This window comes from Chiroxiphia lanceolata, chromosome 9 (genome assembly GCF_009829145.1).
Source record: "Chiroxiphia lanceolata isolate bChiLan1 chromosome 9, bChiLan1.pri, whole genome shotgun sequence".
Lineage (NCBI taxonomy): Eukaryota > Metazoa > Chordata > Aves > Passeriformes > Pipridae > Chiroxiphia > Chiroxiphia lanceolata.
The window spans coordinates 19,003,453-19,015,560 of NC_045645.1; the positions used below are offsets into that span (position 1 = coordinate 19,003,453).

Genomic DNA, 12,108 nt, shown 5'->3' on the forward strand with positions numbered 1-12,108 from the left:
AGTATAAATAGTTAATCCTGATATATATTGAGTGCTATTGTGGAATTGCATTTTTAGCCGAGGTGACTTCATTCAGTTGTCACATTGGCTTGAGACCTCATAAATACAACCCCCCCATATTTATCTGCTATACATACGTGTTTTTATGTCTGGTTTTAATAACTGACAGTGAAAATTAATATTTCATGATGGGGGACAGAAGTTTTCTTCAGTTGTGAGGCCACCTAATTTGTGTCCTTGACAATGAACAGCACTATAATTATAGAATTCCAAAATAATTGATGTGCTCATATGAAAGTTAATATTGGACTTCAATATTGTAAAAATAAAATATTTTTGTCACTTTGTGAATTTGGATCATCTAAGAACACTCTGAATATACACATTTTAGCATTTTAGATATTTTTTCTGCCTATGAATAAGTTGCTATCCTGTGTTTTTACAATTCACTTGCTAAATTTCCTTCTCAAAGTCACATGTGCAGTTTGCCTTTTTTCTCACAGAATTTGAAATATGCATTTTTCATTAAAATTCTGTATTTTGAGAAGGAGGTTATTTTAAGTTAGAAAAACATGACATCTGAGTCTTGGATATGCCAAAACTATGTTCAGAAGCAAATATGTGCAGTGGTTAGAAAGGAACAGATTAATAAATATCAACAGGCTATTGAAGTCCTAAAATGTCAGACAAGTATACCAGCCTTTTTCTCACATGCTATTTCATATAGACTGCAGGGCAAAGAGGATTTCTGCTGGGATTTCAGCACTCCATTTAGACAAATGGGCTTTACTGTTAATTGCATGACTGCAGTTTCTCATTCAACCTCTGCCTGAGCTCATGCACCAAATGGCCGATATTTAATTAGCTGGTGATAACTTGCCTAGATTCAGGCAAAATATCTGTGACAGGTCATCGCATAATAATCCAGATTTGTGCTTTATTAGTATCTGCACGAAGTTGCTTTAAAGAGCTATTGATATTCCAGAAACAGTCTGAGATTTTCACATTCTGACATTTTCATGCCTTCATGCCTGTAACTAAGATCTTAAATACAGATGTATGCCAGTAACCAAGAATCTACCATTATCAGCATCAAAATAAAAGCAGACTGAGCATAATTAATATAGTGGCTCACTGGGCATATAGCGAACATGGATTCTTTTTCCTGCATTCCACACCAGCCAGTCACCAGGCAGCTTCACTAAAAAGCCACATAACCACTCAGTCTGTTGATAAATCTGACTTAAGGGGAAGCAGCTCACAGAAACCACAGTCCAGCATCACACTTCTGAAGCCACATAGCTGGCAACCCAAAACTTGCTTAAGGTGAGAAAGCACAGGTATGTATGCCTGCAAAATACTATGTAGATGTGTTCATAAACAGTATTTAAAGCCACAGAATCAGAAGAATGATCCTGGTATGACTCATGCAAAACAAGAAAAATTCATTCCCCCAACCAAACATGACAGTGGAAAAGGCAGCAGGAAAGCCAGGGATCATTCAGAGTCATCTGCTGCTTTAAAGCTGTGACCTATATCTGGCAGGCAAAGACAAGACATTAGAAGACAGAGCTTTACAGCAACAGGAGATTATTAGGCATAGTGGAGAAACAATTGCTTGTTGCAATTACAACTTTAAAGCAGAATTTAACTCTCCCATCTGTACCATGGATCTCTTTTGTATGTTTGAGCTTGTTCCACTATGAATCTCCCAGCGCTGTCACATGCCATCTAGCCAAGAGTACTATGTGCTGCTCACATGGGATCTACAGATGGGTCAAAGAGGAAAATTTTGCCCCAACATGAAAAAGCAGGGGAAAAAAATCTTGCACTTGAAGGAAGCTAATGCAAATGTTAATAATTAAAGGGATGCCCTCGATATCATTCAGCTATCCAGTTTTGCTATATCCTACAGTGTTTTCCTTTGATAACATTTACGAGGTTCATACATAAGGTACCTTGTTAGGATGCTAGAAAAGATGTTGCCGTGTTGTCTGACATGGGCCTTGTCCTGGGAGCCAGAATTTTCTTTTCTCCAAATAAATATACTAAAGTAGTTGCACCAAAGATTAGAAAGCCTGCTCATGAAATTCTTGTAAAAATGTATCTGTCTTCTGACTATAACAATCTTTTAAATGGGTAACTGTAAAACAAGGAATGTCCCCTCATCTTCTCAGGGCAGATTTACTTACTGAATAACATGTGAATTCAATACACAGAGGAAATTCCCACAACCAGACATTTTCCCGAGAGACTAGGAGGGAAGAAAGAAGAATATATATACAAACACACACTGCTGCATATCTGAATTCTGATATGGCAAGCAAAGCAGAACAAGAAACATCTGTCAGTTCCACACAGCAAAGCCCAGCTCCCATATGCCACTCTTTCTCCAGAGAGGATTACTGTTTTAATATGCTGAGTTCACATCATCTATTCCACACAGTCAGTGGGCAAACCAAAAACAAAAAATCCATCTATATAATATGAGTTAACCCTGATCCATGCACACAGTCCCAGAGGAGGCCTTCCTGCAGGGAAATTGTGTGGTGACCAGGGGAAAGCAGGTTTTCTTAGGCTACTAAGCAACAGTAAGTGCAATTGCAGCAGCTGCTGCGGCCTCTGGCCAAACTTCTGCTTTCTACAAACCCCCCAGAGCCACTCTCTGACCAGGGGATCTGCACAGCCCTGCACTCACCAGCTCTCTTTAAATCTTTGCCATTTTATTTCATACTGCTTTGCAAGTGGGTTTATTCAGCGATATAGCACTGGTCCCTGCTTATGCAGTATGCTTTCTGTTCCCATGGAAGCAGTGAAACCATAGCCATTGCCTGTGTCCAGCACTTACCAAAGCCTGGGAATAAAGGAGGGCTTTGCTGCAGAGGGAAGAGAGCACCTGGATAAAGAGACGATGACCTGCAGTTACATTTTATGCACTGCAACTTTGCCAACACAGTAGACTTTGCTGGAAAATCAAATCATGTTTCTAATAACTGTGGCAGCTGCTGTCTGCCTGACAAGTACAAAGAAAGGTGTTTTCTTCACCTAAAGAAGCTTTACCAGCAATACTTCTTTAAGGGGGTAAGGTCTTGGGTCAAACTGAGCTATTAAAATTCAGCTTGCAATCACCAGGGACACCACTGATGGCCAAGTTTTCTTTTCATTGACAGAATAATAAATTGCTCTTAAAAACTTATTCCAGATGAGTCAGAAGAGGCCTACAGTCCACACCTATGAATTTCATCTTTTATTTCCCCAACTTCTTTAAATGTTTCCATGAACTTGATTGGTTTTGCTGAAGCAAAGCACAAACAAAAAATATTATGCTTTATGCTCACATGTTGCCATGTTACAGAGATAGCTTGAAGCTGGGTAAAAAAGCTGTCAGTGCTAGTGCAGATCCTGTACATATGACTATCCTGAACATAGATGCATTCATAAAGTCACGCATCACCACACTTTCTTGTAAGACTATCTTGATTGAAATGGACAGGAGGTGTTTTCTGAATTAGTTACCGCCAACACATTTTCCTTTAGGAGATCATATGGATGAGCCACTCATTGTGGTGAGCTGACCCTAGATGGACACCAGGCATCTACCAAAGCCACTCTATCACTTTCCTCCTCAGCTGGAGAGGGGACAGAAGATCTAACGAAGGTCTCATGGGTCAAAACAAGAACAGGGAGAGATCACTCACCAGTTACTGTCTTGGGCAAAACAGACTTGACTGGAGGAAATTAGTTTAGTTATGACCAGTTTATTAATGAATTTATAGCAAATCAAATCAGAGTAGGATAATGAGAAATAAAACCAAATCATGAAACATCTTCACCCCCCCCCCTTCCCTTCTTTCTGGCCTCAACTTTACTCCTAAAGTCTCTACCTCCTCTCCACTCAGTGATGCAGGGGGATGGGCTAGGGTTAGAGGGGTGTTGTGGTTAGCTTCACATTGCCTCTGCCTTTCCTTCCTCCTCACACTCTTTCCCTGCTCTAAGCGTGGGGTCCCTCCTGTGGAAGACAGTTCTCCAAGAACTTCTCCAATGTGAGTCCTTCCCACAGGCTACAGTTCTTCATGAACCACTCCAGTGTGGGTCCCTTCCACAGGGTCACAAGTCCCACCAGGACCCTGTTCCAGCATGGGTTTCCCACAGGGTCACAGCCTCCTTTAGGCATCTACCTGTTCCAGTGTGTGGTCCTCCTTCTCCCCCGCCTTCTTCACTGACCTCAGTGTCTCAGAGCTTTCTCTCACATAATCTCACTCCTCTCCCCAGATGCAATTGCTGTTGCACAGCAACTTTTTCACCTCCTTGACCATGTTATACCAGAAACATTACCATTGTTGTCAATGGATTCAGTCCTAGTCAGTGGTGGATCATCTTGGAGCCAGCTGACATGGGCTCTATCAAACATAGAGGAAGCTTCTGGCATCTTCTCACAGAAGCCACCCCTGTAGTTCCCCTGCTATGAAAACTTTGCTGCACAAAGTCAATACACTCATTTACACAAAAGCCATTTCACACTGTTCTATCAGCATTAAAGGAATTTAACAAGGATATAAACGTACGTTATACTCATTTGAAGGCTGCTTATACTTCTTAAGCAATCCAATGAGTTTCTTTGTAAATGGGAACCAATCCCTTAATTTCTTATAATTAACTGTCAAAATAGCTGAATGCAACAGCACCGGGGGGACTTGTGTGTTTTCAGGTATTAATATATAGATGAAACCCTTAGTCCAGAAGCCATATCATTGTACTCAGCAAGGGATTTTTCTAATTTTCCATCAATATTCATGTGCTTGAAAGAGGACACATGGCAACCTAAATATCAGTCTTGAGAAGCAGAGAAGAAATATTCTCACTCCATTATGTTAGTTCAGGACACAAGGTCCAAATGCCTGCAGCCCTCTCTGGATACTGCACGGTGAAGAAAGGTACAGAGCCTCTGCATTGATTCCACCAAGTGCTTCCCTCTGAGGCTCAGGTAGATAAGAAGGGGGCCAGGAATGCATTGCTGGCAGCAGAGCAAGGCTGAAATGATGAAGTGGCACCTTAGCTGTACCTTGGTGACTTACTCTATAGCTGAGTCTCAAAAAAGAACCTAAGTGAAAGCCCAGAGAGAAGGGTAGGAAATGCACCCTAGCCATGTCCATACTTGCCCATCACTTTAAGACTAGTGCGAGACAGACACGTCACACTCTGGGACCAAGGCATTGATTATCCTTTTCCTCCTCTGTTTGACTAGATACAGGGCAGAAATTCTTGACAAGGTCTGTCACTGACAAAAAAGTGACTGCTTTACTTCAACTGACTCATAAATAACCCTTCTTCTAACTCCTTCTATCAGTACACTCACAAAATAGTGAGAAAAAATCCCAGAGAATTAGCACAATTCTTCCTGCCCTTAGAGCAGTCGCACAGCTTGCATTGCATCCTTCCCACCTGACACTTCTTTATAATGAGAATTTGTAGAATAGAGGCTGGATACTGCCTTGTGTTTCACTGTGCCTAACTATCACAAATGCACTCTTAATTGGCTTTTAGGCAGTACAATGACAAAATAAACTTACTAGTAGGAGTTTCTCCAGCTTCTAAAGTTACATTACAATGTGAATTTCTCGGTTCATTTTACCAAAGAAGCACCCTAATCCCCCTGCTCTCGCAGAATGAAGCAATCGTGTGTGAAACAGAGGCAGAAAAAGTACTCCTGAGTAATTTTTATTAGCGTGTGCTGATGATTTTTCAAACCAGATTCATGATTTCACAATAATCAAGGCTCATACTGTAAATGCAACTCTAAGTGGATATCACTCATTAACATTCTCCCCAATAAAAGTTACATATTTGGCAAGAGCAAAATCTTACTACAGCTCCTCAAGACTTGCTGTTTTACTTGGAATAACCCATCAGCAAAGTTAACAAAAAGGGACTTTTTTTACTCAAAGACTAGACCACTGATGGGCAGAAACCACTACCAGACATCCCCACATCAGAGTAATTTCCTGGAATTTAGTGCTGATAGACAGGCACAAACCTCCTCTGCTCACTGCTCCTCTGCTCCCAGCAACCATTCTAGCCACCTCTGCCTGGAATCCCCTAGCTTGCCTTTCACAAGGTTACCAACAAGTGCCCTGATTCCTAAGCCGGCAGAAACCCTGGAAATCTTTCCTAGCAGGGTTATGACGAGAATACGTGTTGGTATGGCAACACATGTTGCTGCTCTGAAAAGTCTTTTTCAATGATTTGGAGTCAGACTACAGATTTGCCTTCCACACCTGCCTGCAGGCAGGGAGTATGTTTTTGATTTTACCCTCTCATGAAATGTCTTTGCTTGTCTGCTCAGTGCAGAGCATGGATTGGCATATCCACTCTGGATAAATGAATAGAGAACAGCTAGAAAAGAAAAGCGGCTCATGACAATTTTCATCTCCATTGCCATAGCAGCCAAAATACTAGCAATCATCTGAACAAGAACAGCAGGTTATTTCCCCTTTTCCCCAAAAGAGGAGGGACAGGAAATAAACGACTGCTTGATTCACACTTCTCTCCTTGAACATTAAAGCTAAACACCACAATGCAACAAGAAACTGACAGGCACAAGACTTCTGTAGACATTAATGCGCTACAAAGAATGAAGATGCTATCTTGCACAGAGAACTCCTGCAGGCCTTATCCAGGGTACTTCTCACTGACATCAATAGGAGCTTGCCCGAGAAAACGCTGCAAACTTTGATCCATAAATAGGATCTCAACACGTTTCACCATGGAAACAATTGTTCAGGTTAATTCTGCTCTCTTCAAGACTGTAGCAGGAACTGCACCAGATACTTCACAGATCAGAGGAATCACGTGCCTCAGTATTGCACGTGGGGTTGAAGAGCTCAGTTTGGCTCAGTCCCAGTCACATCCCACCCCCTGACTGGCGCTGAGGCTGGGGTGAACTGTCGTTAGCAACTTGGTCTCAAAAAGAGTACACCTGCAAGAAAACATTGGTCGTATAGGAATGCGATTCCCAGGGCCATTCCACTAATCTATTTCAGAAAAAAATATTTCCTAGAAACAAGATAAATGCCGCAGGCTCCCCACGGAGCGTCCCGAGCATCCTCACGCCCGCAGGGATCCTGTCCCGGTCTCTCACGCCTGTACGTGTACACGTGCAAATCGCTTGCTGCAGCCAAAGGTTCCTCGCCGGGGCTCCCCCCGCACCCCCGGCGCGAAGGAGTTAAGGCGGCCGGGACCCCCGCCCGCCGCCGAGCAGGCTCCTGACGTCAGCCCCGCGCTCGGCGCAGCGCTCGGCGCGGCGGCGGCGGGCGGAGGAGAGCCCGCGGCGGGCGGGCGGCTGCGAGCGGCCGGGGCAGCGCTTGGCCGCGGGGCCGCCGCCCGCAGCCCCGCCAGCATGTCCGCGAAGGAGCGGCCAAAGGGCAAAGTGACCAAGGACAGCGTCACCCTCCTGCCCTGCTTCTACTTCGTGGAGGTGAGTGGCCGCCGCGCCGAGCGGGCTGGGCTGTCCGCGGCCAGGCGCGGGGCTGGATGCAGCGGCGCTGGATGCAGCGGCGCGGGGCCGTTCCGCCGGGAGCGCCGCGCGCCCGCGGACAGGGATCGCCTCGGCGCTCGGTCCGCACCGGCTGATGCAAAACCCTTACGTGATGCTTTGTCTCACCGAAATCAGCATCGAAGCCCCCCATAAGGAGCAGTAATAAATTAACCTCTTCTATGCGGTCTTTTGAAGCGGGAATTATTTCTAAGAATTGCTCAGAAAATGAGAGGGTGCTCAGCTAAAGTGTGCTATGTGCACAAGAACCTCTCGGGAGGAAGACATGTTTCAAGGAGAGCTGGCTTCCAGGCAAACACCGCTCACGCTGCTGTGATAGAATGAAAATCATGTTCATAAGGGAATGCTTAGAAAAATAGAAATGTTCTCAAAATTATAATCACTAGTATGTTTTTGCTGACCCCTGGACTGTATGCTTTCTCTATCAGAGCTAAAAATGTCTCTTTTTAAAGCAGAATGAGGTTCTCAGCACATCTTAAAGAGCAAAACCTGCTATGGCTGCTCAGCTGGTCGCAGGTGGAGTTGCAGAGACACTGGGTGCTTGGTGTGTTACTTGGAGGCATTTAGCCTCCCTGGAAAGTACGGCAGTTAGGTGCTGCTGTAAAATCATAAGTAATGTATGACATACATATAAGTATGTAGACAAAGGTTAAGCTTAAGGATTTGTCTAGTGGTACAGCAGTAAGAGAAAGGTAAAAATGTTTTACAGATTGAGAAAAGTGTTTCAGGTGACTCCACTCACAGGGAAAAGCCTGAGGCACTTTGAGGCACTGAGAGAGATTGTGAAATAATGTGAAGACCTTAATGGTAAAATACGGTGTAAGTTAACTATAACTGGCACTCAAAAGCATAAAAACATATACAATACTTAATGTATAAAACATTAAAATATAAACATTGGGTGAAATATAAAATAAAAATTATTTTCCCTCAGGTGCACTTGAAGGGCTTTGGAGGTTCTCTGGGAGATAGAAAGGGTTGGGCTGAGAAGGAGTTTTAGGTACCAGTGGAGTGTTTCTGGTCCCTAAGCACCTGGGCATGGTCAGCAGCTAACCCTAAGTAGGCTGCACCAACTGGAAAGCTTCGCAGAGGCTGGTTATACGGAAGCATCATGCTCATCCTGTCAATGTAATTAGGCCTGCTCAAGAAAAACCCTTTGATGGAAGAACTTGTTCTGACATATATCTTACATTAGCTTTGCATAGGAGGCAGAGGTTAAGCTTGGAGAAGCCCCTAAAATAGGTAGGGGCTTCTTTATTCTCTGTGCTGTCTTTGCTGCTTTGGTAATCCAAACAGGAAGCGAGTCTGCTGTACCTCAGCTTGGGCATAACTCTAATGCAGGGGATGATATAGAGAGATCCTGCAAGACAGACCAGAACCTATGCTGTTTGGTGGGCTGTGCTTAGGCCTGCAGAAAGATGGGAAAAAATACAGAGCAACAGCACAAAATGTGTGCGTGCTGCTCTTAAGTGTTGCCTTATATAATATTGATTGCATACTTGTATTTCCCCTAGAAGCTCCCTGCAGCTGGTACAAGGAATAAGACAAAAGGTTCTGTGAGCATTGAAGAACTTGCACTGAGTTCTGTGTATAGTTCCCACGTGAGGCAGGCGAGTTCTCTGTGCTGGTGTGGACTCTTAGGACCCTCAGCAAGTCATTTACAGCTACATCTAAAAACAGGTGGAGATTTCTTCGACACCCAGTTGCTCTGAGAGAGAGTCCAAGTCCTCAGCTAATGGAATGGTCTCCTAATGAACTTTTAGGACTTCTATGTTATACAGTCACAGGAACAAAGTCTAGAGCCTGCAAAAACCCTTTCCCACCAAGAGCAAGTTCTAATTATTGAACTGCAGACTTAGGGCCCTTCTTGAACTGGGAAGTAAAAGCAACATCAAGAAAAAAACCAATTGACTGCAATACACTTGACCCTAATATTGATTAGGAAACTTTTGGTGAGTTATCAGCCCTCTCCCCTTACACAGCAGGAGGATTTGAAACCATCTCTCACATTTCAGTTGTGTACTCAAATCACTTGAGTGAAGGGGTAACAACAATTCATATGATGTTTAGAAACATGTAGCTTGTGTTACTTGGGTGCACCCACTCTGTACTTACACACACACACACTAATTCTAATCAGACTGTTGTGAATGCCTCTCTAAAGATTTGTTGCACAGCAAATGCCAGCACTTAAGAAGCATCAGGTAAAGGACATGATGACTTAGATTTGTCTGTTGTGACTGGCTCAAAGAGAACCAAAGATTAAGTTGTACCCCATAAAAAGAGATTTAATCAGAGATAAATCAGATTAATCAGAGATTTAATCAGATAATTGCAGTGAGAAGTTTGCAAATGTAAGGGATAGAGGAGTTCACCCAGTGTGGTTGACAGGCATTACTATGTAATATGGATTTCCTTTGTAAGCAGGAGGTAAGTTCCTGATTTAATCTAACAACAGCCAACTACTTAAAAACAAGACTTACCCTTAAATAAGGCTTTCTGAATTTTAAGGCTTTTACTTTTATGAATGGCTGATAAAAAACAGGCTTTCAACCTCTCACCTCTGAATGCTGTGAACTCTTTTATATTTTTTTTCCTCTTGGCACTCATTCACTTGTATTTTCCCTGTCCTGTTCACAGCAGACAGTCCCTTCCCACTCACTCTGCATTGCAACAAAAAAAGCCATAGACCATTAAGTTTGTACCTTCAAACAAGAAGATTAGGGTTTGCTGACATTCACTTTCCATCAAGACCTACCTAGGAGGTCTAGGGCAAAGGAAAAGCAGATTGTTTAGAAAATACATTATAAAAAAGTGCCATTTTTTTCTCTTGAATGCTAGACAAAAGGATAGACTTGGAAAAAAGGATGTTGGGTTGAGGAGGAATTCCAAATTCCAAGTGGTAGGAAAGGGATGTGTTCATGTTACACAAATGAAATATATTCTACAGGGTGAAATAATATATGTAACAACCAATATAATGCAGGTATGCAGAACTTCAGAAACAGCAGCAAACAAATGCAGTTCTGATACTGAGGGCTTTCAGCTATTAAGATCCTTTAGAATGTGTTGTGAATGAGACTAACTCCTGTAAACAAATGTGTTTAGTGGCAACAACTTTCAGAGTTGGATAAAATATGATTGCATAGAATATATGCAGGCCAACTGCCCTGATGAAGAGGAGACTGAGGGGAGACCTCATTGCAGTCTACAGCTTCCTCTCAAGGGGAGGTGGAGGGGCAGGCACTGATCTCTTCTCTGTGATGACCAGTGACAGGACCCAAGGGAATGGCCTGAAGTTGTGTCAGGGGAGGTTTAGGTTGGATATTAGAAAAAGGTTCTTCCCCCAGAGGGTGGTTGGGCACTGGAACAGGCTCCCCAGGGAAGTGGTCACAGCACTGATCCTGACAGAGTTCAAGAAGCAATTGGGCAATGCTCTCAGGCACGGGATGTGACTCTTGGGGATGGTCCTGTGCAGGGCCAGGAGCTGAACGTTGATGATCCTTGTGGATCCCTTCCAACTCAGGACATATTCTGTGAACTAATGGATAATTCAAACTAGCAGGTTTTGCCAACAAAAGAGTTAAAACATAAAACCAATATGCCCCTCTTAAGATCATTAGTTATTCTTCATTTATACAGGAAAAGCAAAAGGAGAATTGGGCTAAAGCTTTGACAGACATAGAACTGTAAAGGAAAGAAAATGAAGAGACAGCTTCTGAAAAATCCGGATGGGTCATTCCCTAAAAACATCAGAGGCAAATAAATAAGTATTATGAAGTAAATCTTAACACATTTTCAGTTACATATTTGCAAGTTTCATGATTCATAAAATAAAATAACTTGATGATTTATCCTATGTCTCATAAGAATGCTTTAGAGGTTATTTTAAAGGACTGGTAGTACTTCTGCTTAGCAGAACCTCTGATTAGCACACACTCGTTAGAGCTGAATAATTTTAGATTGCCTTGTGCATACTTACCTGAAGGATGTGGTAATCAGCACTGCCAGGCAGTTAAGTCTGTTTTATTCCTAATTATGCCTATGGTATTTTAGGGTTCTGTAGACTTATGGTTTATCTTAATTTCTTTTGCATAGTTGAGAAAGGCAAAACTTACCATGAAAATTCATAGCCCCTCTGGCCTAGTGGGAATTACTTTTCATGGTAGAAAGTCTACATGCCTCTGGGAGAACTTGAAGATGAATATTCCTGGAATAAGTTTTGCTTTTTGTTAATTGACTTTGTTTTCAGCATATTCAGAGTGTATCATAATTATATTCAGTTAGAGAAGAAATATCAGTGTCTTGCATTTTAATATGAACCTGGAAAACTTCCAGAGTTACACAGTTTCCATTCCTGGCAGAATGGTCACACTTAGGAGGCAGGACAGACAGACACATTTCTTCTTGGTGAAGGAAAAAGACTGTCTTCACTCATGCTATCCCACTTCTAAACTCTTGGTTTAAATTCTGTTTTCACAGAATTGACTATAAATTTTACCTTTGACTTCAGTGGCGTTACTGCTTCATCCGGTGCCTCAGATGTGGGAATGCAA

General features: G+C 42.7%; 2 protein-coding genes across 3 annotated transcripts in view; one reads left to right on the forward strand and one right to left on the reverse strand.

The window, feature by feature from the left end:
- Positions 1-12,108, reverse strand: part of PLPPR5 (phospholipid phosphatase related 5) — a 149,855-nt gene that overhangs the window by 125,441 nt on the left and 12,306 nt on the right. The window lies entirely within an intron of this gene.
- The window catches only part of PLPPR4 (phospholipid phosphatase related 4), a 29,292-nt gene continuing 24,505 nt past the window's right edge, over positions 7,322-12,108 (forward strand). The window contains exon 1 of the mRNA XM_032697134.1: positions 7,322-7,474. Coding sequence (XP_032553025.1) covers positions 7,397-7,474 — 78 coding nt within the window. The 5' untranslated portion in view covers positions 7,322-7,396. The remainder of the gene's footprint in view (positions 7,475-12,108) is intronic.